Here is a 26,511-nt window from a genome sequence, read left to right on the forward strand (position 1 = left end):
GCTCAAGCCTGTAATCCCAGCACTTTGGGAGGCCGAGGCGGGTGGATCACGAGGTCAAGAGATCGAGACCATCCTGGTCAACATGGTGAAACCCCGTCTCTACTAATGGTGCAAAAAATTAGCTGGGCATGGTGGCGCGTGCCTGTAATCCCAGCTACTCCGGAGGCTGAGGCAGGAGAATTGCCTGAACCCAGGAGGCGGAGGTTGCGGTGAGCCGAGATCGCGCCATTGCACTCCAGCCTGGGTAACAAGGGCGAAACTCCGTCTCAAAAAGAAAAAAAAGAAGAAAAAAAAAGATTTTCAAATGGAGAGACAAGTGTTTCTGTCTATTCAACCTACTGACCAGCATAGGTTCAGGGCTAGTGGGGACAGTGTGGGGCTGCAGGGGACTGGACCTGTTCTTGGGGGAAAATGGAAAGTCCGGTGACAGAGGCAAGGCTAGGTAAAGGACTGGACACTCAGCACGGTGGCCTTTCAGGTCACCTGGGGAGAGGGTGGATTCTTCTCCAAATCCGGCCTCCCCTCCTTGGTTCCTGTTCCCCTCCCTTTTCCCGCTTCCCTCCCCACCTGCATGGTTTCTTGCAGGTTCACGAGTTTTTAAACAGAAACCGGGATCAGCTGCACCTCGCCACCAGCCTCGTCTCTTGCAGGTTCACAAGTTTTTAAACAGAAACCGGGATCAGCTGGACCCTGCTGCCGTGGAGATGCTTGGGCAGAGCCAGCTCCAGGTACCCCTGTCTGCCCTTCCAGGCCCTCACCTGCTCCATACTCTGTCTCCCAATTCTGTCCTCTTCCCCCGGACACTCTTGGCCAAGGGCTGGTCCTCAAGCCCCTGGAACCTTGGGCCATGGGCTGAGCTTGCCAGGATCTAGACGCTGAGGGCTGGCCCACTCTGGCTCCCTGGGCTGCGGAGTGGATGGGCAGGCCCCGGCGGCCAGCTGGCTTAGCCCTTCACCCCACAGCTGGTGGGCAGCCTGTTCCAGGAAGCAGAGCCCCAGTCCAGGGGAGAGCGAGGCAGACCCACGCTGGCCTCTCGCTTCCAGCAGGCCCTAGGGGGCCTCATAGCCCAACTGGGCAGGTAAGAACAGCGCCTGCCACACCAGACCCCAGGCGGTTGTGTGGGCACTGGTCTGTGCCCAGGTGACCCCTCATTCCCTCTCAGGAGCCATGTCTATTTCATCCAGTGTCTCAGTCCTAACCCTGGAAAGGTGAGTTCCCCAGCACCTGGCCTCGGGGGCTCCCCCGCCCTGCACCTCCCTCCTCACAGCTCCTGGTCCCTTGACTCCAGCTGTCCTTGGCTCTGTCTTGTGGCCACAGCATCCAGGCCTCTTTGACGTGGGACATGTGGCAGAGCAACTGCACCAGGAAGCCATCCTAGAGGCCGTGGGCACCCGAAGTGCCAACTTCCCCGTGCGCTTGCCCTTTGAGGCCTTCCTGGCCAGGTGAGGCCCAATACCTCGGGACAGGACTGACAAGGAGGCCCCCAGGAGTGACTGGCAGCCCCGGGGGTCCTTCTGGGTGGAGATGGACTCACTCTGCCCAGGATTGGACCTAGCGCCCAACCCTCCCTCTCTCTCCTCGTCCTCCCCCACCCCCCTTCCTCCCCATCTCTCCTACCATTCACCATCCCGCCGCGCATGTGTGAGTCCTCCTTTCTGCAAACATCTCCAGTGCTGATGCCTGGGCACGGGAGATGAGGTGGGAGCAGTCCCTGCCCTGGGCGGGGCTCATGGTCTAGTGCTCACAGCAGCTGTCCAGTAAGTGCAGGCTGAAGCAGGGAGATGGGAGGGCGATGGAGTGAGAGTGGGAGCTTTTCAGAAGGGCAGGAGGGGCGGGGTGGCAGGCCGGACTGGCAGGAACACCAGAGGCAACTCTGTTCCCGGAGTTCAGAAACCTTGAGGAAAGCTGGTGACATTGTCCATTTTGTTGTTTGCCTATCTGGCCTTTGGCTATTGACTGGATGGCCTCTTGGGAATCCTCTGAAGAGCTGGAGTTTTCCCCAAGGACAGGGACAGAGGGGGCAGGTGGAGTCACTTCTCGTTGATGTCCAGGCCAGCTGGGCTGGCGGCTGCCTCAGAAGGGAGAAGCAGCTGTGAGGAGCAGCAGCCTCACCTCAGGGCTCCGCGGACCTCCTTAGTCTGTGATGGCCTTGGCAATGGGGACAGCCTGGCTGAAGACTGAGCTGAAGGCAGGCAGTAGGGATGGGTGTGCCCAGCCTTGAGTCAGATCCTGAGAAGCTCCAGGGTGGGGCACGTTCTGTCTCTGCTATCTGGAAACCCACCAGCTACAGCAGTTGTCACCTCTGCCAAGGAGCCCGGAAGCTGGGTGAGAGGAACCTCCAGGTACAACTCTCCACCCAGCACAGATCTCCTGATCTGTGCCATTCCCTGATGTACTGTGGCCTCCTAGGACCACAGACTGTCACCCACATGTCCCCAGAACCTGCATAGTGCTTGCTTCGTACAGACTAACTACTGAGTGTCCATTGAACTAGCTGGGACCACGATCTGGACCTATGAAATGGCCTTAAACACTCCCCTACCCATCGCTGCCTGCCACGCCCCTCCCTCCCTTGCACAAACTTGTCTTGAGAGCCACTGTGCTGGGTGGCGAGGAGACTGAGGCCTTGGGAACCACATTCCTGGTGCTCCCATGGCTCAGAACCAGCCCTTGTGCCTCCCCAGCACACCAGGCACACCTGTCTTCCCCTGAGCTCCAGCACAAAGGCCCTCCCTGCCCAAGTTCACTGCAGTGTCTCAGCACCCAGCTGAGCGCCTGGCATAGAGCAGGCACCTTCCAAATTGTTGAATGATCTAGGAAAAGGATGTCGCACAAGTGTGGAAGGAGTTCCTGGCTGTTCTGACCTCAGCTCCATCCTTGGGGCAGGTTCTGGGCCCTGGTGTCAGAAGGGCAGGAAGACCTCTCTGAGCGGGAGAAGTGTGGTACCATCCTGAGCCAGGTGCTGGGGGCCGAATCACCTCTCTGTCACCTCGGAGCCACCAAGGTGGGTGGGTGTGTCCCTGTGTGCAGAGGGCGACACGAATGGGAAAGGAGAGATGCATTCTGGGCCAAAAGGGACAAACCCAGGATTTGGGGGTCCATCCAAATGGTGAGAGACAGAAGGGCTGGGTGGCAGGCTGGCCCCAGCACCCCTGAAGAACAAATGGCTTGGCGGCTGGAAGGGAGGAGGCTGAGACTAGAGGAGGAAAGCAGGTGGGCCTGGGTCCTGGTGCCTGGCTGCAGCCCAGGCCTCTGCCCACAGGTCCTGCTGCGGGAGCAGGGCTGGCAGCAGCTGGAGGAGCTCCGGGCCCAGCAGCGCTCCCAGGCCCTGCTCAGCCTGCACCGCGGCCTTCACACCTGCATCTCCAGCCAGCGCCTTTTGCTCCGGATGCAGGCTCATGTGCGTGGGCTCCAGTCCAGGTCTGCAGGCGTTGGAGCCAGGGCCGAAGTGGGTGGGGCTAGGCTGTGGGCTTGTCCTCCAGGTGGTGGGGCAGGATTGGGGAGACACAGGGCCTCAAGGCAAATCACCCTGCCCCTGTGCCATCCTGTCGGCACTTGGCTCCTTGACAGCATTGCTGTCCTTACCCGCACGGCCTCTGTTTGAATACCCCAGTCACGAGAAACTCATTACCTGTGAGGCCACCTGAACCTATGGTCCTGACTCCTTTATCATTCTGTCTTTCCTAGTCTGTTCTCTACCCTGTGGCAACAGTCATCTTTTCAAAGCACGAATCATATTGTGTAAGGCCCTGCCTACCTCCCCAGCCCAATTTCGGCCAGATCATGAGATCAGGGATTCGAGACCAGCCTGGCCAACATGGCGAAACCAGGGCTGATGTAGGCCAGACTTTGTTTTTTCTTTGAGATGGAGTTTTGCTCCTGTTGCCCAGCCTAGGGTTCAGTGGCACGATCTTGGCTCACCACAGCCTCTGCCTTCTGGCTTCACGTGATTCTCCTGCCTCAGCCTCCTGAGTAGCTGAGAATACAGGCGTGTACCACCGTGCCTGACTAATTTTGTATTTTTAGTAGAGAGGAGTTTTCTCCATGTTGGTCAGGCTGATCTTGAATTCCTGATTTCAGGTGATCCTCCTGCCTCAGCCTCCCAAAGTGCTGGGATTACAGGCGTGGGCCACTGTGCCCGTAGGCCAGACTTTTATCCAGCAGTGACTTTAGACTTCTCTGTCCTGTAACATGACCCTCCCACTTCTCACTTCCCTGTCCTGTAACATGACCCTCCCACTTCTCACTTCTCTGTCCTGTAACATGACCCTCCCACTTCTCACCTAATCATCTCTCATTCACCCACGTAGCCTGTCTTCACGCATCCCTCCAACAGCTTTCGGCTGACCATCCGCCTCCTCTGCCCTGGGCCTGATGCTGGTGGCAGAGCTGGAGGTGCCAGAGACAGGGCATCCCAGGCTAGTTGGGGAGTTGGATTCAGATGGTAAACCAGCCAGTCAACATCCCTGAGAGTAACTCGAGGGCCGAGAATAAAGTGAAGACAGTGCCAGGGTAGAGAACACCAGGGGAGTCAGGCATCTCCACTCTCTATTTCCAAAACTTTTTCACCCTGCAAACAGGAACTCTGGACCCATTAAGCAGTAACAGTTCCCTGCATCCCCCTGGTAACTTTCAGTCCACTTGAGTCTTTATGAAGCTGCCCATTCTAGGTATTTTGTGTACGTTGACTCATACATCATTTCCTTTTATGACTGGCTTCTTTCACTTAGCATAATGTTTCAAAGTTCATCCATGTTGTAGCATGTGTCAGAACTTCATTCAGTTCCAGGCTCCAGGGCTAAAAATAAAAAAATTAGGGCTGGGTGTGGTGGCTCACACCTGTAATCCCAGCACTTTGGGAGGCCGAGGCAGGCAGATCCCCTGAGGTCAGGGGATTGAGACCAGTCTGACCAATTTAATCATGATGAAACCCTGTCTCTAGTAAAAATACAAAAATTAGTGGGGCATGGTGGTAGGTGCCTGTAATCTTAGCTACTCGGGAGGTTGAGGCAGGAGAATTGCTTGAAACTGGAAGGCAGAGGTTGCAGTGAGCCGAGATCATGCCACTACACTCCAGCCTGGGCGATGGTATGAGACTTCATCTCAAAAATAAAAATTGAAAATAGGCCAGGTGCGGTGGCTCATTCCTGTAATTGCAGCTATTTGGGAGGCTGAGGCAGGTGGATAACCAGAGGTCGGGAGGCAGACCAGCCTGATGATCATGGAGGAACTTCATCTGTACTAAAAATAAAAAATTAGGCCAGGCACAGTGGCTCATGACTGTAATCCCAGCACTTTGGGAGGCCAAGACGGGTGGATCATGAGGTGAGGAGTTCAAGACCAGCCTGACCAAAAAGGTGAAACCCCATCTCTATTAAAAATACAAAAATTAGCCGGTCATGGTGGCCTGTGCCTGTAATCTCAGCTATTCAGGAGGCCAACGCAGAATTGCTTGAACCTAGGAGGTAGAGATTGCAGTAAGCCAAGATCGTGCCACTGCACTCTAGTGTGAGCAACAGAGCGAGACTCTGACTCAAAAACAACAACAACAACAACAAAATTAGCCAGGTGTGGTGGCACATGCCTATAATCCCAGCCACTGGGGGGGCTGAGGCAAGAGAATTGCTCGAACCTAGAAGGCAGAGTTTGCAGTGAGCCGAGATCACGCCATTGCACTCCAGCCTGGGCAACAAGAATAGAACCCCATCTCAAAAATAAATAAAGTATTATTTTGAGATGGAGTCTTACTCTGTCGTTCAGGCTGGAGTGTAGTGGTGTGATCTCAGCTCACTGCAGTCTCCACCTCCCAGGTTCAAGCAATTCTGACTCTGCCTCCTGGGTAGCTGGGATTACAGGCCTGTACTGCCAAGCTGGCTAATTTTTTTTTTTTTTTTTTTTTTTTTTTTTTTTTTTTGGTGTTTTTAGTCAAGACAGAGTTTCACCATGTTGGCCAGGCTGGTCTCAAACTCCTGACCTCAGGTGATCGCCTGCCTCGGCCTCCCAATATGCTGGAATTACAGGAGTGAGCCACTGTTGCTGGCTTAAGAATGAATTTTTTTTTTTTTTTTTTTTTTTTGAGACGGAGTTTCGCTCTTGTTACCCAGGCTGGAGTGCAATGGCACGATCTCGGCTCACCGCAACCTCCGCCTCCTGGGTTCAAGCAATTCTCCTGCCTCAGCCTCCTGAGTAGCTGGGATTACAGGCACATGCCACCATGCCCAGCTAATTTTTTGTATCTTTTAGTAGAGACGGGGTTTCACCATGTTGACCAGGATGGTCTTGATCTCTCGACCTTGTGATCCACCCGCCTCGGCCTCCCAAAGTGCTGGGATTACAGGCTTGAGCCACCGTGCCCGGCCCAAGAATGAATTTTTAAAAAGAAAGCTTCATGCCTTTTTATGGCTGAATTTTGTTCCATCGTCGGGCTATGCCACATCTTGTTTTTTTTTTTTTTTTGAGATAAGAGTTTTGCTCTTGTTACCCAGGCTGGAGTGCAATGGCGCGATCTTGGCTCACCACAACCTCCGCCTCCTGGGTTCAGGCAATTCTCCTGCCTCAGCCTCCTGAGTAGCTGGGATTACAGGCACGCGCCACCATGCCCAGCTAATTTTTTGTATTTTTACTAGAGACGGGGTTTCACCATGTTGACCAGGATGGTCTCGATCTCTTGACCTTGTGATCCACCTGCCTCAGCCTCCCAAAGTGCTAGGATTACAGGCTTGAGCCACCGCGCCCGGCCGATTTTTGTATTTTTAGTAGAGACAGAGTTTTGCCATGTTGCCCAGGCTGGTCTTAAACTCCTGACCTCAAGTGATCCATCTGCTTCGGCCTCGCAAAGTGCTGGGATTACAGGTGTGAGCCACCACAGCCAACCCTTGCTCTTTGAAGTGTCTTGTTCTTCCTCTGTTGTTTCTGTGAAGCATCCAAGGCTTCTCTAGTCCAGAATCAGTTTTTACATGAATGTCCAGGCTTAGAGGATTCCAGTGCCTGTCAGGAAGCAGAAGTTTGGACTCCTCATTTCGACCCCTCCCTCTCCCGGCCTCCAGGAAGCGCTGCCTCCGGCGGCGGGCAGCCCTGAGACAGCTGAACACCATCCTGCTGGTGGCCCAGCCCCTGCTCCGGAGGCGGCAAAGACTGCAGGTGCAGGAGCTTGGGGAGGGTAGAAGCCAGGCTGCCTGGGCTGGCTAAGCCGGCCAAATCCCAGCAGCGTCTACCCTGTTGGCCCAGTCTCGAAAGGGTTGCGGCTTTAGAGGCAGCGCTCCTTGATCTTGCCCCTTTTCCCTCTGGCCAGGGTAGGCAGGGCCCCTGGGAGGCGCTGTCTTCCATCCCTGCCCACTCTCCCCAGGGCCTGGCTCCTCCCTCTTGCCTGGGACTCCCTTCCCTTTCAGACCTCCCCCGGGCCCCTTTCGCTCCCCTCTTTTGCCTGATGACTGTGATCTAAGGTCCGTATAGTGGCTCAAAGGTCAGTGCCCATGTGCTACCTCCTCTCTGGCCCCTCCCTGGCTGGACTTTGTCCCCTGGGACCATTTCTTCCCTTCTTCCTGCCCTCTTCCCGGTGCCCTGGCAGATGGGCAGGGATACCCACAGCACTGAGGCTGGTGGCCCCTCCTGATCTGTTCTCACTCCTTTACTTAGAACCTCTCAGGGGCAGGAGGGGACAGCTGAACTTCAGAGCTGGGGAGGTGCCCCCAGGTGACTCACATTGGAGGCATCAGCTCATCCTACATCTCCTCCAACAGCTTGGGCATTGGCGGGGCTGGCACAGCAGCAGAAGGGCCTCGGAGAGAGTGCCAAGCATGGTAGGTGGCCTGGAAGATGGGGGGTGCTACATGGGGCTATGATCCTGAAGAGACTGGCGTGGCTTAGCGGCTGCCAGGGTGCTGCTATGGGTCCTGTCCGTCAGGGCCATGCATTGCATCTCCTGAGAAGAGGACTGGGGTGCCCTTAGCTCTTGGTTTCTCTCGGAGGGTCCTTGGGGCTCTGTTGGTTTGAGTGTCCAGGGTCAGAATCCTTGGTCTTAGGCTGGGCATGGTGGCTCACCCTTATAATCCCAGCACTTTGAGGCCAAGATGGGAGGATTGCTTGAGCCCAAGAATTTGAGACCACCTTGGGCAACATGGTAAGACCCCTTCCTACAAAAAACAATAAAAATTAGCTGGGCACAGTAGCATATGCCTGTAGTCTCAGCTACTCAGGAGGCTGAGGTGGGAGGATGGCGTGAGCTTGAGCCTAGGAGGTCAAGGCCGCCGTGAGCCGCGATTGCACCACTGCACTCTAGCCTGGGTGACAGAGGGAGACCGTCTCAAAAAAAAAATCCCTGGTCTTTGGAGGGGATGTTTATAATCTTGGGGTTAAAGGGGTGGGGAGGGACACTGGTTCCTAGCCCCCTCCTGTGGGTCCTGGGTAAATGGGTCCTCTCTGCCAGGAGCTGGGGCGCTTGGAGATCCCGGCTGAGCTGGCCGTCATGCTGAGGATGGCAGAAGGTAAGCCTGATCGGTGTCATCTTGTTAGGACCCCCTCTCCAGTCCCTTGACCATGGGGTGGGCCTGTCCCCTGTGGCCCCTCCCTCTGATGTTCCAGGCTCCTCCTCACTGCTCAGGTCCCTGTGGACAGGGACTGATGGCTCGTGCCGAGGGGCGGAGGTGGTCCCAGGGCCAGGTACCACACCTGGGTGTTTCTGGGCTGCCTCCCGGTTCTTGTTCCCAGGCCATCAAGACACACTAGCTGGGAGCATCACCGAGTCCCTGCCCCCTGAGGTTCCCGCCCGGCCCAACCTGAGTCTCCCACCAGACATCGACCGGTTCCCTTTCTCCAGCTTCGTCTCCGTTGGCTTTCGGGTGGGTGCCTGGGCCTAGGCTCTTCCCACTGGCCTCACAGTTCTGAGTTAGCACCTGCCTGGCAGAAGCTGTGTTTCCCCCTCCCCCACTTTCAGCCCTTTCCCTCCTCCCTCCCCAGTCTTTGGGGCTATGAATGGTGCTGAATTTTCTTCTGAAAATAACCGTTGAATGTACATGTCTCACCATAGAGTGGTGTTGGTGGTAACAGTTGGTGTTATTGAATGAGGGAAGTTATTTAGATCCACAATGCCACACCTTTATTGTACCAGCAGTATGCCCAGCTTTTGAAGTCAGGTCTTTGAAGAGTTTGTTGACAAGGGAAACTGGCCAGGTTACAGCAGTAAATACAAATGCAGGATTCAAAACTGCACATATAGGCTGGGCATGGTGGCTCGTGCTTGTAATCTCAGAACTTTGGAAGGCCAAGGTGGGCAGATCACCTGAGGTCAAGAGTTTGAGACCTGCCTGGCCAACAGGAGAATCCCTGTCTCTACTGAAAATACAAAAAGTAGCCGGGTGTGATGGCAGGTGCCTGTAATCCCAGCTACTCAGGAGGCTAAGACAGGAGAATCACTTGACCCTGCCTGGGAGGTGGAGGCTGCAGTGAGCTAGATTGTGCCACTGCATTCTATTTGGGGCAACAGAGCAAGACTCCACCTCAGAAAAAAAAAAAAGAGCATTAAGATGCATTTCTGCCCGGCCCTCTGCCTCTCCTGAGGTACCTGCTCCAGTAGGGCTCCCTGGCACTGTGTGACAGCTGGCCAGCGTGGACTAGGGCCTCCTTCCTTGCAGGAGCCGTCCCTGCCTATGCCAGGGCAGCCACTGTCCAAGCCCCTAACCCAGCTGGATGGAGAGAACCCTCAGCATGCCCTGGACATTAACAGAGTGGTGAGCGACACATTGGAGAAGGGACAGGATGGGCCCTCGAAGGCATGGGACAGGTGCCTGGGAGCCTTGCACCTCCCGCCCTCACCTGACTGTTGGCAGATGCTGCGGCTCCTGGGGGACGGATCCCTGGAATCCTGGGAGAGGCAGACCATGGGCACGTACCTGGTGCGGCAGGGGCAGCGCCGGCCAGGGCTGCGGAATGAGCTCTTCAGCCAGCTGGTGGCCCAGCTGTGGCAGAACCGGGACGAGCAGCAGAGCCAGCGTGGCTGGGCGCTCATGGCTGTCCTGCTCAGCGCCTTTCCCCCACTGCCTGTCCTGCAGAAGCCGCTGCTCAAGTAAGGGGCCTGGTAGGTGGGGACCTGGTGGGTGGGGCCGCTGGATCTCCCGCCTCTACCACCGCTTGTGCCCGTCCTGCAGGTTTGTGTCCGACCAGGCCCCCAGGGGCATGGCGGCACTGTGCCAGCACAAGCTCCTGGGGGCCTTGGAGCAGTCGCAGCTGGCCCCTGGGGCCGCTCGGGCCCACCCCCCAACCCAGCTGGAGTGGCTGGCTGGATGGCGGCGGGGCCGCATGGCACTGGACGTGTTTACCTTCAGTGGTGAGGGCTCCCAGGCCTGAAGTGGGGCCAGCCCACCCCCTGCCCTCCCTGGAACCCCTTCCTGCCCCAGCCTTCCTGCCGCCCTGTACTCAGTGACCCTGATCTCCCTCCCTCTGTCCTGCTTTTGAAACCCTCATGGGGACAGCAGCCCCTTTGCATCAGGGTGGACCCTGCTGTCCCTCACTCTTGCCCCAACCCCCTGCACCCCTGCAGAGGAGTGCTACTCAGCCGAGGTGGAGTCCTGGACCACTGGGGAGCAGCTGGCCGGATGGATTCTGCAGAGCAGGTGTGGGCACCCAGGATGGGGAACAGTGTGGCCAGAGTGACCATTGCCCTGTACCCTCTTCCTCTTCCTCCAAGCCCAATCTCACGGGGGGGGGGGGAGGGAGGAGGTGCCCTGGGGTGGGCAGAGGCCAGACTGCAAATGGCAATGGGGACCAGGGAGCAGATTAGGAATGAGGGACGTGGGAGCTCCCAGAGCCCAGATTCTAACTCAGTAGCTCAGAAAATAAATGCCCGCGCTGGAGCCCTTGTGGAAACGGAGGGCCGTGAGGTGTGGAGGGGAGCAGGCCCAGCTGCTGAGCAAACCTGGGTCCCAGTCCAGGCAGTTCCAGGGCCACCCTCCCTTCCCCAGCCCCCTCCCCCTTGCCCCGCCCTGGGGTCCTTGCCCCTTCTGGATGGCTGCCTGCCTTGCTGACTGCCCCCCTCCCTGCTTCCACCCAGAGGCCTGGAGGCGCCTCCCCGTGGCTGGTCGGTGTCACTGCACTCCAGGGACGAATGGCAGGATTTGGCTGGCTGTGACTTTGTGCTGGACCTGATCAGCCAAACTGAGGACCTGGAGGACCCAGCTGGTCCCCACAGCTACCCCATCACTCCCCTCGGCCCGTAGGTGCCACCCACGTGGTCTGCTCCTGCAGGGAAACCCCACAGCCACCCTGTCATACCCAGGGACCCAGCTGGTCCCCACAGCTACCCCATCACTCCCCTCGGCCCGTAGGTGCTACCCAGCACCCTTCTCCCTGGTCTGCTCCTGCAGGGAAACCCCACAGCCACCCTGTCATACCCAGGGGTTTATAGGAGCTGCTGCAGGCCCAGCCCTTCCACCCATGGGGTGACCCCCGCAGCAGCTTCTGCCCCTTGACCCAGCCTGGGTGGCCCCCAGCCTTGGCCACCCTCTTAGCTAGATCCCCTTTCCTACAGAGCCGAGGCCATCCCCCCCGCCCCTGGCATCCGGGCCCCCTCATTGCCCCCAGCACCCCCTCCAGGTCCAGCCCCAACACTGCCCAGCAGGGGACACACAGGTAAGGCTGGAGTGGACACAGGAGGTTGGCAGAGCACGGGAAGCCCCACGCCCCAGGCCACAGCACCAATCTTCTCCCCGCCCCACAGGGTCAGGGAGCCTAGACGGCTTCCTGGACGACATCTTCCAGCCAGTGATCTCCTCCAGCCACAGCGTGAGTCCTGCGCAGCCCGCCCCCACCCACTGGGGCGCCTGCTGCCCCTTCCATTTTCCTCAGGGCTCTCACTCTGACCTGTGACCATCGTCCCTTCAGGATCTGGAACAAAGCCGGACTCTGAGCAGCCGCATGAAGGGAGGGGGTGCCATTGGGCCCACGCAGCAGGGTTACCCCGTGGGTGAGTGCAGGGCTGATGCCTCGCCCAGGGCCTCAGGGTCCAGCAGCATGGCAGGCATGGCCTGGGACCACTGTGGCAGTGGCAACTGGTGCCCCGGCCAGCACCCCAGTGTCCGATGCTCTTCTCTGTGCCTGGGGCTGGAGGGAGGTGACACATGGGACGAGGCAGGGACTGATGGGGAGGGCGTGTTCCCACAGTGTACCCAGGAATGATTCAGATGCCTGGATACCAGCCAGGCATGGTGCCTGCACCCATGCCAATGATGCCAGCGATGGGCGCAGTCCCCGCCATGCCACGTAAGGCTGGGCTGGGGGCACGAGGGTGTCTTAGGAGAGCAGCCACCAGCTCTGGGACTGGAGGAGGGAGGGTCCTGCCAGGTGTCCAGAGTGCACAGTGGGCGGCAGGCATCAAGGTTCGCCATGATGCCCACTGCTCTGGCCGCCTGCCACCCTCACAGCCATGGTGGTGCCACCGCAGCCAGCGCAGCCACTGCTTCCCAGCCTGGACGTGGGGCAGCTGGCCATCCAGCAGCAGAACTTCATCAATCAGCAGGCGCTGATCCTGGTAAGCGCTGGCAGGGTCCTAGGGCTGCCTGGCAGAGGGCAGGTCTGCAGCTAGGGGACAATGCTCTGAACTACTGCTTCTCCTGCATCAGGCCCAGCAGATGACAGCACAGGCCATGAACCTGTCCCTGGAGCAGCAGACCCGGCAGCGGCAGCAGCGGGCTCAGGCCTCCGAGGCTGCATCCCAGGCCCTACCCTCGCCCATCACTTCCAAGCCCAAGAAGCCCCCCACACCCCCAGAGGAGTCACAGCATGCCCTGGAAACAGAGGGTGGCAGTCGAAGGGTGAGGAGGCAACCATGGTCTCAGGAAGGGGTGTGGGAGTGAGGGCTGCAGGGGCAGGGACATGGGCAGGGCGAGCAGGTGAACGCGGGGGGAAGAGGCTGCTGGCCTGGGCCTGGGGACCCGAGGGGAGTGGCGAGTGTGGCACCCGGTCTGGCTGGGCTGCCACTCACTTCTGCTCCTGCCAGGAGACCTCCGAGGAGGCTGAAGACAAGCCCTGTCAGCCCAAGAGCTTTCAGCAGAAACGGAACTATTTCCAGAAGATGGGTGAGGGTGTGTGGGGTGGCAGGCCCATGCAGGAACGGGGCTAGTGCCCTGAGCCTGGGCCAGGGAGGGTGGAGTATTCTCTGTTCCCCAGAGTTGGTGTGGCCCATCCAGGAGCCCAGCTGGACCAGCGTGGGTAACTGAAGACACCTGCACTTGCAGGGCAGCCACAGATCACAGTGAGGACGATGAAGCCCCCTGCCAAGATCCAGATGCCACAAGAGGAGGAGCCGGAGGAGGAGGAGGAGGAGGAGGAAGAGCAGGAGGAGCAAGAAGAGGACAGGAGCGAAGGTTGTGGGGAGCTGGGCAGGGCCTGGGGCTCCCGTGGCTCTGCACAGCGTTTAACCATCTCTCCTGTTTTCCTGGTCAGCACCATCCACTCTTCCTCCTCCCTGCATCGCGAAGAAGCCACTGAAGCAAGGTGGGGCCAAAGCTGCAAAAGAGGCTGAGGCTGAGCCAGCCAAGGAGGCAGCAACCAAGGGCCGGAGCCAAGGGCCAGCCCAAGGCAGGGGGACTGTGGTGCACAGCTCAGACCCCAAGCCCAAGCGGCCACAGCCCAGCAGGGAAATTGGCAACATCATCCGCATGTACCAGAGCCGCCCAGGCCCCGTGCCTGTGCCCGTGCAGCCATCCAGGTGCCCCTGGGGGAGGTGGCTGGGGCTGTCCTGCTCCTCAGGGAATTACTCTATGGACCCGCTGACCTCTTATTTCTCCCACAAGGCCTCCCAAAGCTTTCCTGAAGAAAAGTGACCCCAAGGACGAGGCTCTGGCCAAGCTGGGTATCAGTGGTACCCACTTGTCCCCTTTGGTGAGTACCCCAGCCCGTCTCCCCCAGAGTGTGTGCTGCTTCCCTGGGAGGCGCGAGGCTCTCTGAGGCGAACTTGGCCTTGTGCTGTGACTCAGCCCATGTGCTTTCTCTGTTTCCCCGCAGATGCTGTCCCCCGGCCCAGGGAAGGGCCCCCCGCCAGCTGTGGCTCCTCGACCCAAGATTCCGCTACGGCCTGGGCCCTCAAGCTCCATCAAGGAAAAGCAGGGGCCCCTTCTGGACCTGTTTGGCCAGAACCTGCCCACCTCCCAGACACCCTCACCTCCACCAGCGCCACCAGCGCCACCACTGCTTCCGACCAAGGACCCAGAGGCCCTTTCCGTGGGGCATCATCGTAAGGAACACACTTCCCCTGTGCAGTGGGCTTCGTGGGGGCAGGGGCAGGGTTCGCACAGCCTCTTGGTGCCCAGGGCTGAAGGCATTTCTGCATGGCTGAGGTCAGATGCTTGGCCTTCCGGACTTTGGAGCCATCTGTGGGTGGGGAGCCCCAGCTTCCGCGTTCCCACCCAGGGCAGGGCCTGGCGCCTTTGGGGCTGTCATTGAGAGGCTGTCACACACAGGGTGTTGTCCTTGACAACTGACAGCTCTGCAAGTAAGTTAGTGGCATCGCACACAGGGTGTTGTCCCTGACAGCTCTGTGAGGAAGTCAGTAGACCTGGCTGACGTGGTCATAGAGGGCCCATGAGCCTCAGGGATGCCAGGGAGTTTACGGCCAGAAATGGAGGCAGAGATAGTGCCAAGGAAAGAGTGGGGCAGCTGGAGGCTGGGGGAGCCGGGCCCTGGGAGGGCTCTTGGGGACGAAGGTCTTCCCTCCCGTGCCCCCATCACTCTGGCTCTGCAGCCCCTCACTGAGGCCCCTCACCTGCTCCTCTCTGCCAGGCTCGACACAGCCCATGGAGGACCAGGGACTCTCCACCCAGCTCCTTGAGCCCTCTGGCAGCGTGTGCTTCTCCTACACTGGCACACCCTGGAAGCTGTTCCTACGAAAGGAGGTGGGCATGAGGGTGGGACCTTGGCCTGGCCTCCTTGGCTGTCCCCACAGCTCACCATCCCAAGGCTGGTTTTCCAGGCCTGGGAGGGCAAAGGCTGGTTGGGCAGAGGCACCAGACCCACTGATCATCCCTCTTCTGTGCCTCCTCCAGGTGTTCTACCCACGGGAGAACTTCAGCCATCCCTACTGCCTGCGGCTCCTCTGTGAGCAGGTGAGACCTGGCAGCCAGAGGCATCTGCAGAGATGGCATCCCTGGTGTCCTTTGCCTCATGCCTAGGTCAGGCTAACACCATGTGGGGCATGTTGGCAGGTAGCACTAGGGGGCACTTCTGTGTGCCCAGCCCTGCCCCGTTGAATCTTCACAATATCCCTAAGAGGTAGGGACCATTGGCCAGGTGTGGTGGCTCACGTCTGTAATCCCAGCACTTTGAGATGCTGAGGTAGGTGGATCATGAGGTCAGGAGTTTGAGACCAGCCTGGCTAACATGGTGAAACTCCGTCTCTACTAAAAATACAAAAATTGGTCATGCATGGTGGCACATGTCGGTAATCACAGCTACTTAGGAGAATTGCTTGAACCCAGGTGGCAGAGGTTGCAGTGAGCTGAGATCGTGCCACTGCACTCCAGCCTGGGTGACAGACTCCATCTCAGAAAAAAAAAAAAAAAAAAAAAAGTAGGGACCATTATTCACCTAGTTTTATAAAAGTTAAAAGCAAAGTATAGTCGCTGGGCACGGTGGCTCATGCCTGTAATCCCAGCACTTTGGAAGGCCGAGGCGGGTGGATCATGAGGTCAAGAGATCGAGACCATCCTGGTCAATATGGTGAAACCCCGTCTCTACTAAAAATACAAAACATTAGCTGGGCATGGTGGCGCGTGCCTGTAATCCCAGCTACTCAGGAGGCTGAGGCAGGAGAATTGCCTGAACCCAGGAGACGGAGGTTGCAGTGAGCCGAGATCCCGCCATTGCACTCCAGCCTGGGTAATAAGAGCGAAACTCCTTCTCAAAAAAAAAAAAAAAAAAAAAAAAAAAAAGGCCGGGCGCGGTGGCTCAAGCCTGTAATCCCAGCACTTTGGGAGGCCGAGGCGGGTGGATCATGAGGTCAAGAGATCGAGACCATCCTGGTCAACATGGTGAAACCCCGTCTCTACTAAAAATACAAAAAAATTAGCTGGGCATGGTGGCGGGTGCCTGTAATCCCAGCTACTCAGGAGGCTGAGGCAGGAGAATTGCCTGAACCCAGGAGGCGGAGGTTGCGGTGAGCCGAGATCGCGCCATTGCACTCCAGCCTGGGTAACAAGAGCGAAACTGTCTCAAAAACAAAAACAAAAACAAACAAACAAACAAAAAAAACAAGGGGTCCACCCCTATTAGGTCACCTAGGCCAGGAGGTGGACGGTGCGCAGCAAGGGGCCCATTCCCATGAAGGCAAGGCCCGTGTGCAATAAGGGGTACATCCCCATTAGGTCACCGAGGCTTGAAGGTGGGTCGTGCGCAGTGAAGAGGGTACAGTGTGTAATACTTCTATGGGCAAACTACTTCTAAGAAGACTCTTAGGGGGATGCTTTAAGCCACACAGTAGTGACAGAGCTGTCAGGGTTACCGCCACCTGCTGGCAGCTTCTAATGAGTTCTACAGGAAGATGCTTTTCCAGCAGCACAGTAACAAGAGCTGATAAAGTTCACAGTCACCAAGGTGGACTGCCGGTCTGAGGGCAGCCTTTCACAAGAACTGGAGCAAGGTCCTGTAACTCCTTTGTCAGGAGGAGTGGCTCTTGCCCCATGCCTGCCATACAGTGGGTATCTTTACGATACTGAACGCTGCCGCCTGGGACATGGATTCTTGTCCTGGTATAACTGTTTTCCCTTAAAAATCATGCTCTGCACTGTGTCTGCTCTAGACATTCCTCCAATTATGAACTAAGATATCATTTATATATATATATATGTAGGCAAATACTCTTTAGGCACTCATACCATGAACTATTGTATGGTTATATATAGAGGATTATATAAAGGGATACTTCAAGCCCTAATTCTATAAACTAATACATGATTGTATAAAGGATTATATAAAAGGAAATAACTGAGTCGTAATACTATAAACTGAGATATTCTTCAGGCCTTAATTGTGCCAGGGTTCTGCTTAGTTCTCCTTCCTCGGTGCCTATATGGCAGGTTACCCACATGCAGTGGTGTGATCTCAGCTCACTGCAGCCTCCGCCTCCTGGTCCAAGGAATTCCGTGCCTCAGCCTCCCGAGTAGCTGGGATTACTGGCACTCACCATCACACCCAGCTAATTCTTGTTTTTTTAAGTAGAAATGGGGTTTCACCATCTTGGCCAGGCTGGTTTTGAACTCCTGATCTTGTGGTTCACCCACTTCAACCTCCCAAAGTGCTGGGATTACAAGCATGAGCCACTGCACCCAGCCAAATCCCACAGTAGCTCCTGTCCACGGCCCCTCCCCTGCCCCTGACAGTCTTGTTTCGTCTGGGCAGTGTCTCTCAGCTGACCCAGGGGCAGTTACCACAGGGTCTCTGGGCAGTAAGTGAAGAGGGCTGGCAGTTGCAAGGGAGGAGACAGGTGAGCCCTGTGGATGGAGGTGGCCCATGCCCTCCATCCCTCCCTGCCCCACCTAGACCCTCTGCTGAGCACACAGGCCCTGAGAGCCAGGGCGTCCGGCTCCACCAGCTTCCCCCGATTTTCCTTCACGCGTGTCAATGGCTGCTCCGGGGGTGGACTCTGCCTCGGGACCTGGTGCTGACCACCTAGCTCTGCCCCCAGATCCTGCGGGACACCTTCTCCGAGTCCTGCATCCGGATTTCCCGGGATGAGCGGCACAAAATGAAAGACCTGCTGGGTATGATCCAGGGACCATGGAGTCAGGAGCTTGAATGCTGGGGGCCGCGCCTGACCTGAAGGAGGGACCGGCTATGGGAAAAAACTCTTGTCCTCTGTGTGAGCAGAGGACAGCCTGGGTGCTTCCTGCCCACAGGAGACTTGGAGGTGGACCTGGACTCCCTCACCACCACTGAAGACAGCGTCAAGAAGCGTATCGTGGTGGCCGCTCGGGACAACTGGGCCAATTACTTCTCCCGCTTCTTTCCTGTCTCGGTCAGTGGCATTGGGGTAGGGAGTTGGGATGCCAGGCCCCCAGTCTGGATCCTGGGGTGCATGGGCATGGACCCTCCACAAGCAGGAGAGCTATAGGGCAGGTGCCAGAGGAAGGACAAAGCCCAGCCACCAGCCCTGCACAGCTCTGGGGCATCGTGGGCAGCAGCAGGACCCAGGAGCCTGCCCTCGACCCACCACCTTCCTGGCAGGGCGAGAATGGCAGTGACGTGCAGCTGCTAGCCGTATCCCACCGCGGGCTTCGACTGCTTAAGGTGACCCGAGGCCCTGGCCTCCACCCCAACCAGCTGAAGATTCTCTGCTCATACAGGTGTGCTGGCCCAGGGCCCTAGGCTGGAGGTGGGGGCAGGTGATGAGGTGGCCCCAGCTCATGCCCAGCCCCTGCACAGCTTTGCAGAGGTGCTGGGCGTGGAGTGCCGAGGCAGCTCCACCCTGGAGCTGTCACTGAAGAGCGAGCAGCTGGTGCTGCACACGGCCCATGCCAGGGCCATCAGGGTGCTGGTTGAGCTGTTCCTGAGTGAGCTTAAGAAGGCAAGTGTGGGGTGCGGGGTGGGAGGCCGGGTGGGGGCAGGGGCTGGGAGTTTGGGCCAAATCCCTGGAAGTCTGGGGTGCTAGGGGGAGAGGGGAGGCCAGCAGGGGAAACAGGTGGGCGGGCAGGACAGGGAGGCACAGGCAGGCTTGCTGCTCCCAACCCTCACCCGCCTGCCTGCAGGACTCCGGCTATGTCATCGCCCTGCGCAGCTACATCACTGATAACAGCAGCCTCCTCAGCTTCCACCGTGGGGACCTCATCAAGCTGCTGCCGGTGGCTACCCTGGAGCCAGGTATTGCCAGAGGCCAGCAAGGGCTCACACAGGGAGGACATCCACTAGGCAGAGCCTGCCCGGAGCAGAGGGCCCAGTTGGTGAGCCACATCCTTGGGTGCCTTCCAGGCTGGCAGTTTGGCTCTGCTGGGGGCCGTTCCGGACTCTTTCCTGCCGACATAGCACAGCCAGCTGCTGCTCCCGACTTTTCCTTCTCCAAAGAGCAGAGGAGTGGCCGGCACAAGGGCCAGCTGTCCAACGGGGAACTAGGGTTGACTCGCTGGGACAGGCCCTCAGAGGTGAGGAAGACAGGAGAGGGAGAGCCAGAAGCAAGGCCTGCCTGAGAGTGAGAAAGGAAAGGGGTTTGACTCCCACCCTGCTGCCCACCTCCTGCGGCTGCCCCTCTGCCCACTCCTGACGGCTTGCCTTGTCTCTCCAGCAAGACTGTGTGCTCCTTGCAGGCAGGGGCTGGGCTGGGCTGCTCTTGCGTCCCATGTGGTACTTAGTTCAACCCCACCCTAGCAGATGCTTACTAAACAGCTCTTCACTTTCCTGGGAGGGATGGGACTGGGGCAGGACTCCTGGGACAGGGCACTGGACACTCGGGTGGCACCAAGTTTCTTGTGCTCCCAGCGCCCTGCCGGCCCCCGGAGCCAGGTACACAGTGATGACTCAGAGGCCACCAGCCTGCCCTCCTCGGCAGCCTACGCCTCTCTGCCCACAGACTCCAGCAACTACACCATGCAGGAGTTCGCCCTGCGTTACTTCCGGAAGTCCGAGGCCTCGTGAGTGCACTAGGACAACCCCTGTGCCTGTCTGTCCTCAGTCTTCCTGAGAGAGTACCATGCTCAGAGAAACCAGGCTGTGCTCTTAGCACTCTCCTTAACTGGCTGGGATGAGGGTAGGAGGGCTGAACAAGCTGGGCTGTCTCCTCCTTCCCCCCACAGGCTGGGCCAGACAGGTGGAGGTGCTGCCGGGAAGGGCACGGACAGCCTGGTGCAGTACACCAAGGTGGGGGAGAGGCGGGGAGGGGTCTGGCCGGTGTATCTGCCCTCTGATCCCCGAGGGCCCCAGACCCACAGCCTCTTCTCTTTGGCTGCAGGCTCCCATCCAGGAGTCGCTCCTCATACTCAGTGATGACATGAGCAAGCAGGCTGTGGTCAGCTTCCTGGGTGAGTGGCCACAGGCATCCTGGGTCCCTATGTCTGCAGTGCTGTGGACCTGGGTGTCTGGTGCCCTTCTCTCCTTGAGCTCTGCCTGGCTCTGTCCCACTCTGCCAACTCTGGGAAGCTCAGTGATAGCTCCTGGACCCCAGGGCCCTCACCCGCTTCTACTCCCATCCAAGGGTTGTGGGTTGTGTGGAGTCTGGGGCTGGAAGGCAGTCCATGGGTCCAGAAGATGCTATGTGCTGTGTGGAGCCTTGGGTACCCATGAGTCTCAGTTTCCCCGAGTTGAATGGCAACCAGCTGCCCTGCCTGGCACATATACATTTTGTGAGGCATCAGATGGCAGATGAAGGCCCTGCACAGCGACAGCGTGAACTGGGGCCAGCCCCAGCCCAGTCTGCCCTATTTCTTATCCTGCCTGCAGCTCTGATGCAGTTTATGGGCGACCAGTCCAAGCCCCGGGGCAAGGATGACATGGATCTGCTCTATGAGCTGCTGAAGGTAAGCCTGGATGTGACCCCCAGTGCCTGTGCCTGTCCTCCTGCCTGGGCCCAAAGGAGATCCCCTTCTCTTGGTCACTGTGCTTCAAATCTTTCCAAAGTATTTACTGAGCACCCACTGCGTGCAGAGGGCATGGCTGTGAAGCCAACAGGTTGTCTCTGCAGTGCTTATGATAAGACAGGGACGTTATGTGTCTGGGAGTGAGAGGTCCCTGGAGAGTAAGAATGCAGGGAAAGGGATGCTGCAGTGGAGGAGGCTTCCTGGCGGGAGCCTTCCTGCAGGGAGGGAAACCATCACGCACTGGCAAGGCCAGCACAGCTGAGCCGGAGTGGTGGGGAGAGCTGAGGATGAGAACAGGGTGCGGATGGGGAGTCTAGGCCACCGCATGCCTTGTACCATCATCAGCCTCTGATTTTTGGAGATGGGAAACCACCAGAGGCTTCGGGAAGTTCGGCTTACATTCTGCAGGGTCACTCAGCTGTTGTTTGAGATTCTGGGGGTTTAAGTTTAAAAGCAAAAGGAATTATCGCAGTGGTCCCAGGTGAGGGATGGTGTTGCCCTGGGCCCAGGGCCAGCAGCAAGGGAAGAAGCAGAAGATTCAGAGCCAGCAGGTTTGCTGACCGATCTCATGTGGGCTACGGGAAGGAGGACAACTGTCTTCAACAAGGAGCAGGTCTTGGCTGGCGGAGGAAATCTGTTTTGGACACTTAAGGCTTGAAATCCCAGACTTCCCAGTGGAAGAGTCTGGGGTTCAAGGGAGAAGGCTGAAGGCAGGCACCAGGGAGCATCAGATGGGAGCAGCTGAGGCCACAAGGATAGGGGCAGACAGAGAGCGGTTTTGGCACGGCACTGCTCAGAGGTCAGGGAGTTAAGGTGGAGCCAGCAGAGATGACTAAGAGGTCAGAGAAGCAGGGGCCAGGCGCGGTGGCTCACGCCTGTATTCCCAGCACTTTGGGAGGCAGAGGCAGATGGATCACCTGAGGTCAGGAGTTCCAAACCAGACTGGCCAACATGGTGAAACACCGTCTCTACTAAAAACACAAAAACTAGCCGGGCCTGGCGGCACACGCCTACAATACTCCAGAGGTTGAGACAGGAGAATCACTTGAACCTGGGAGGTGGAGGTTGCAATGCGCCAAGATGGCATCACTGCACTCCAGTCTGGGAGACAGGGAAGCAGGGAAGAAAGTGACTGAGTGGCCAGCGCAGTGATGCCCTTAAGCTGAGTGAGACGCCATCTTGACCTGGCCCTCGTCCATGGCCTTAGCCTCACCCCACCTCCCTTCCTGTCCCTGCAGCTGTGCCAGGAGGAGCAGCTCAGGGATGAGATTTACTGCCAGGTCATCAAGCAGGTCACGGGACACCCCCGGCCGTGAGTGGGGACTGGTGGGGTAGCTGGTCACTGTGGGCACCTGGGGGCAGCTGGGCACTGTAGCCTGGCCAGCCTGAAGCCCGGGCTCTCTGTCCTGCAGGGGACGCTGCATTCGAGGCTGGAGCTTTCTCAGTCTTCTCACAGGCTTCTTCTCCCCGTCGACCAAGCTGATGCCCTACCTGACCAAGTTCCTGCAGGATTCAGGCCTCAACCAAGGTGCCTGTGAGAGTGGGAGATGGAGGAGGAACAGGGGCTTCTAGGACTGGGAACTTGGCAGGCTGGGGGAGGCCTGGCTACCTTGTGACCCAATTCTGGCTCCTCTGCAGAGCTGGCCCGGAGCAGCCAGGAGCACCTCCAGAGCACAGTCAAATATGGGGGGCGACAGCGGCTGCCCCCACCGGGTGAAATGCAGGCTTTCCTGGTACTGGGGATGGTGAATGGGCATTGTGGGACACCTTGGGGTGGGCGGTGCCCCCCCAGGAGGGCAGGGTCCTCTGACCACTGGTGGACTGACCCTGCAACCTGCCTTGGCAGAAAGGACAAACCACCCGCCTGCTTCTTATTCACCTGCCGGGGGGTGTGGATTATAGGACGAATATCCAGACTTTCACGGTGAGTTCAGGGGCCCCCAAGGGAGGAGACCTTGGGTGTCAGTTCTGGGCCCCCCCAGCATCCCTCCCCTCTTCCCGGCCTGTCCACATGCTCAGGTGGCAGCAGACGTGCAGGAGGAGCTGTGCCGGCAAATGGGTATCATGGAGCCACAGGAAGTGCAGGAATTCGCCCTCTTCCTCATCAAAGGGGAGGGTGAGCTTGGGGATGGGGCCTTGCCGTGGGACCACTCCCCTGCCCAGGGGTGAGGTGGTTTGGTTTCTGCTGCGGTGGCGGGGCAGGGTGCATGTAGTCTGAGCAGCAGTGGAGCTGGGCTCCCCTTGCAGGCGAGCTGGTGCGGCCCGTGCGGCCCGCCGAGTACCTCAACAATGTCGTGGTGGACCCGAGCGTGAGCTTGCACAGCCGGCGGCTCGGCTGGGAGACCCCACTGCACTTCGACAACCCCACCTACATCACCACTCACTACAACCAGGTCAGCCTGCCTGCCTCCAGCCGCTGCAGCCTGGGGCATGGCTTCCTGCCCCCAAGCCCCCCTCCCCACAAGGGTGTGGGTCTGTGGTAGCTGGGGTGTGACAGTGGCAGAAGTGGGCTTGGGCCTCTAGAGCCAACTGATGGGGGCTCTGGGCCACCACTGCCTTCCTCCCCCTGCTCCCCACGCAGGTGCTACGGGACTATCTTCAGGGGAAGCTGCTCGTCAGTGCCCAGGCAGATGCACAGCTCGCCAGGCTGGCCGCCCTGCAACACCTCAGCAAGGCCAACAGGAACACTCCCTCAGAGTGAGTGGGGGCACCTCCAGCCTCTAACCCCTCACCTTCTCCAAGGCCAAGGCCATTTGACTAGTACCCTTCCTGGCCCTAACTGGACAGGCTTGGAGCAGCAGGGCCTGTGGACACCTGTCCTCTCCACCCACCCCGAGCTCCTCTGGGGCAGGGCCCTCACCTCACTCACATGTATGGATCCCTAGTCTTGCCCACAGTAGGCACTGGTTCAGTTATCTGGCGCATGCTGTATGCCTCGCCCTGCACCAGGTGGTCAGGGGTCGAGCTGACCCCGGCTGTGCTTCCTAGGCAGGACCTGCTGGCTTATGTGCCAAAGCAGCTGCACCGGCAGGTGAACACGGCCTCCATCAAGAACCTGATGGAGGAGGAGCTGAGACGGCTGGAAGGACACAGGCCCCAGGAAGCACAGATCAGCTTCATTGGTGGGTCTGAGGCTAGGGTATGCTGGGGTGGGGGCTGGAGGCCGAGAGGGGAGGAATGCAGGTAGAGGAGGGAGGAGGGGTCTGCACCTGCCTCGTCCCTCTCAGCTGACCTGGGGGGCCAAGCGTTACGAGTTCCAGGGCCCCAACAGTCAGAATTCCTGCCTGCGTCCTCCCCAACCCCAGAGGCCGTGCGCCAGCTGCCTCTCTTTGGCCACACTGTCTACGTGGTGCTGCGAGTGAGCACGCAAGCCCTGCCCGGATCCGCCCTACTGGGACTCAACCGCCAGCATCTCATCCTCATGGACCCCAGCTCCCAGGTGGGCAGGACTCTAGCCCCAGCACTGGCCTGGGGACCCTCAGCCATTCCTCTTCCCTCCCCCATGACCCTTCCCGGGAGAGGAGCCCAACCCTGCTCTCTGCTGCCCCCAGAGCCTGTGCTGCCGCATTGCCCTGAAGAGCCTGCAGCGGGTCCACCTGCTAAGCCCGCTAGAGGAGAAGGGGCCCCCTGGCCTGGAACTCAACTATGGCTCCGCTGACAACCCCCAGACCATCTGGTTTGAGCTGCCGCAGGTGAGTGGCCAGGCCTCCGACCACCTTGGGAAGGTGAATGTGAGGGCCTTGCCCCGGCATGGCATGCAGCGGGAGCCCAGGCTGATGCCTGCTGCTTCAGAGTGCTGTGGGCAGGGCAAAGGTAAGGGGCGGGTTGGGGAGCCCTCCTGTAACAGGTCTCTCTCTGGGTAGGCCCAGGAGCTGCTATACACCACTGTCTTCCTGATGGACAGCAATGCCTCTTGCACTGAGTGGCCCAGCATCAACTGAGAGGAGCACGCGCGGGGTGGAGACCAGGAAGAGGCCTTCCCTGGCCCAAGTCTTACCCTGATGGTCTGCCTCGGAAGCTATCAGATCACTGTTCCAAAACCGGCCACGAGGGCAGGGGCTGCTATCATGTCACCAACAGGGAAAGAAAACAAACAGACCCTCTCCAGGATGGCCTGGGCCCAAAGGGGACTGCAGGAACTCAGCTGGGGCATCTGAGGTTGCCCAGTCTGAGGGAGATGCCCACCCGGCCCCAGGCTCACCCAGGCCTGGGGGAAACAACTGCTGAGGAAATAAAAAGGGCTGTGTGTGCACGCATATGCAGCAGAATGACTTTATTCCTCTCCTAAACTTCTTGGTCAGGCCTGGCCTTCCTAAGCAGAAGCTGAGCAGGGAATGGGGCCTGGCTGCCACTCCCCTGCCACAGCTCTAACCTGGGCAAAGCTGGAAGCTGGCACTGTAATGGGGCGGGGGGGAATGGGCGAGGACCTGAGGTTCCCCTGAGTAGGTCCCAATACCTTGGACAGGTGGGCCTTGTCCAGACTTAAATGTGTAGAGGGGCCGCTCTTCCTTCCCCTCCTCTGGCAGCAGCTCCACCATCCTCCGCCTTCTGCCCTGGACATGTGTCCCAGAAAACTCAGCCATGAGGGCCAGGAGAGGCAGGGAGGCTCTGAGAAAGGTCCACTGGCTTTGCAAGCAGAAAGAAAGGTAGCTGACCTCTGACCGGGATTCAGGAGGCATCTGGGGCCATCACCAAAGCCAAGTATGGTTGGCAGGTGGAAGGACTGAGAGATGACGACGGCCTGGCAGCTGCAGGCAAGGCCCAGGCTAGAGTCTGGGGAAGGACGTGGGCCCTGCCCAGCCAGCAGTTGGTCACCTCTGGGGGCCACACAGGCTGTGCCAGTCAGCTTCACTCTCACAGCGGGCCCGGCCATGGAAGAAGAGCCTGATGAGGTTCTGGGCCTCTTCTTTCACTACAGATTCAGGTTGGGGGCACGAGGAGGCGAGCGTTAGCCTCTTCCCCACAGACCACTTCCCCCACCCCAAGTGCCTCTTGGCCCTGGCAATGCCAGCACTCACCACTCCTTCCAGGAGAGGTCTTCTGAGCCAGCAAATGTGAGAGGTGGCGGGCAAAGCCTTTAAACAACTCCTGGAAGGGAGAGGGAGAAGAGAAGCAGAGAGCAGGACCCAGCCCTGACCCCAAGAGGACCCACAGCCACGACTCAACAGCAAGGCAGGTCCCTCGGAGGGCAGGTGCTGGGCTGGCCCTGGGCCCAACCTGCTCTGGTCCACTGCGTTCTGGGCTCACACTCCCTGCCTCCCGCACCCACTACACCCATGTATCCCAGGCCTGGGAGAGGGCAGAGCCCACCCACTCACCCTACCTTGGAAGCAAACTTGCCCTCCTTGTAGAAAGGGGTCAGGCACTTGACCACAACACTTGCAGCCTCCTTCAAGGGGATGCCAGGAGCTGAGAGCTGGCAGGGGTCTTGAGCCATGGGATTCATGGTGCCCTGATCGCGGGTCAAGATGCCACTCTTGACCTCAGCTAAGACAGAGGGCTTGGCTGAGGGGCGCAGCCTCTTCTGAGCTTGGCTCTCTGGGTTCTCCTGAGAAGGGCCACAGCAGAGGGTCACTCCTGAGCTCCCTTCCGCTGGCCTGCTCCCCTCCTCTAGAAGACTGGGCCCCCACACCAGCGGGCTCCCTCCAGCCCAGCCCAGCCTATCTGCTGCCGCGTGTGGAAAGCAGCGCTGATTTTCCCTGGTCCCTGTGACTAGGGCACAACTTGCCCACAGCCCTCCTGTCCTCCCCAACGGCCTAATCCCTGCAGGTACCTGCTGGGACTGGGGTCGCTTGCCCTTCTGTGTGTCCTTTGTGGGGGTGGGCTGGGCTTCAGGGCTCCCCTGGTCTCTGGGCGGGCAGGTGCTGGTGGAGGAAAGAGCAGGCATCACAGCTCTGGGTCCTAGCGGCTCCTTCATCCTAGAAGAGCCCATCTTAGGGATGAGCCCTGAGCTTCAGAGGCCCAG

General features: G+C 58.7%; 2 protein-coding genes across 3 annotated transcripts in view; one reads left to right on the forward strand and one right to left on the reverse strand.

Moving 5' to 3' along the window:
* MYO15B (myosin XVB) overlaps nt 1–24,802 on the forward strand; it is a 36,524-nt gene extending 11,722 nt beyond the window's left edge. Inside the window, exons 16-63 of the mRNA XM_074388980.1 lie at nt 651–728; nt 963–1,078; nt 1,163–1,208; nt 1,318–1,442; nt 2,887–3,420; nt 7,047–7,140; nt 7,740–7,799; nt 8,426–8,483; nt 8,707–8,837; nt 9,630–9,725; nt 9,825–10,060; nt 10,143–10,321; nt 10,535–10,607; nt 11,045–11,206; nt 11,522–11,622; nt 11,711–11,775; nt 11,875–11,956; nt 12,154–12,252; nt 12,414–12,520; nt 12,612–12,803; nt 12,989–13,067; nt 13,227–13,355; nt 13,435–13,699; nt 13,785–13,872; nt 13,996–14,224; nt 14,770–14,882; nt 15,033–15,092; nt 17,669–17,744; nt 17,880–17,998; nt 18,208–18,326; nt 18,406–18,547; nt 18,729–18,840; nt 18,949–19,118; nt 19,453–19,604; nt 19,767–19,830; nt 19,922–19,991; nt 20,410–20,486; nt 21,785–21,858; nt 21,959–22,074; nt 22,185–22,279; nt 22,393–22,470; nt 22,566–22,662; nt 22,794–22,939; nt 23,128–23,243; nt 23,535–23,668; nt 23,852–23,985; nt 24,098–24,238; nt 24,410–24,802. Coding sequence (XP_074245081.1) covers nt 651–728; nt 963–1,078; nt 1,163–1,208; nt 1,318–1,442; nt 2,887–3,420; nt 7,047–7,140; nt 7,740–7,799; nt 8,426–8,483; nt 8,707–8,837; nt 9,630–9,725; nt 9,825–10,060; nt 10,143–10,321; nt 10,535–10,607; nt 11,045–11,206; nt 11,522–11,622; nt 11,711–11,775; nt 11,875–11,956; nt 12,154–12,252; nt 12,414–12,520; nt 12,612–12,803; nt 12,989–13,067; nt 13,227–13,355; nt 13,435–13,699; nt 13,785–13,872; nt 13,996–14,224; nt 14,770–14,882; nt 15,033–15,092; nt 17,669–17,744; nt 17,880–17,998; nt 18,208–18,326; nt 18,406–18,547; nt 18,729–18,840; nt 18,949–19,118; nt 19,453–19,604; nt 19,767–19,830; nt 19,922–19,991; nt 20,410–20,486; nt 21,785–21,858; nt 21,959–22,074; nt 22,185–22,279; nt 22,393–22,470; nt 22,566–22,662; nt 22,794–22,939; nt 23,128–23,243; nt 23,535–23,668; nt 23,852–23,985; nt 24,098–24,238; nt 24,410–24,487 — 5,907 coding nt within the window. The 3' untranslated portion in view covers nt 24,488–24,802. The remainder of the gene's footprint in view (nt 1–650; nt 729–962; nt 1,079–1,162; nt 1,209–1,317; nt 1,443–2,886; nt 3,421–7,046; nt 7,141–7,739; nt 7,800–8,425; nt 8,484–8,706; nt 8,838–9,629; nt 9,726–9,824; nt 10,061–10,142; nt 10,322–10,534; nt 10,608–11,044; nt 11,207–11,521; nt 11,623–11,710; nt 11,776–11,874; nt 11,957–12,153; nt 12,253–12,413; nt 12,521–12,611; nt 12,804–12,988; nt 13,068–13,226; nt 13,356–13,434; nt 13,700–13,784; nt 13,873–13,995; nt 14,225–14,769; nt 14,883–15,032; nt 15,093–17,668; nt 17,745–17,879; nt 17,999–18,207; nt 18,327–18,405; nt 18,548–18,728; nt 18,841–18,948; nt 19,119–19,452; nt 19,605–19,766; nt 19,831–19,921; nt 19,992–20,409; nt 20,487–21,784; nt 21,859–21,958; nt 22,075–22,184; nt 22,280–22,392; nt 22,471–22,565; nt 22,663–22,793; nt 22,940–23,127; nt 23,244–23,534; nt 23,669–23,851; nt 23,986–24,097; nt 24,239–24,409) is intronic.
* RECQL5 (RecQ like helicase 5) overlaps nt 24,795–26,511 on the reverse strand; it is a 45,163-nt gene continuing 43,446 nt past the window's right edge. Inside the window, exons 16-19 of one of the 2 annotated variants that reach the window (XM_010342417.3) lie at nt 26,320–26,410; nt 25,870–26,094; nt 25,565–25,634; nt 24,795–25,458 (exon numbers count right to left, since the gene is read on the reverse strand). In XM_010342417.3, the coding sequence (XP_010340719.3) occupies nt 25,358–25,458; nt 25,565–25,634; nt 25,870–26,094; nt 26,320–26,410 (487 nt within the window). In that variant the 3' untranslated portion in view covers nt 24,795–25,357. Of the gene's footprint in view, nt 25,459–25,564; nt 25,635–25,869; nt 26,095–26,319; nt 26,465–26,511 lie in introns of both variants that reach the window. The other variant, XM_074388978.1, reaches the window with a different exon arrangement.

The sequence above is a fragment of the Saimiri boliviensis genome, chromosome 17, assembly GCF_048565385.1.
Source record: "Saimiri boliviensis isolate mSaiBol1 chromosome 17, mSaiBol1.pri, whole genome shotgun sequence".
Classification (NCBI taxonomy): Eukaryota; Metazoa; Chordata; class Mammalia; order Primates; family Cebidae; genus Saimiri; species Saimiri boliviensis.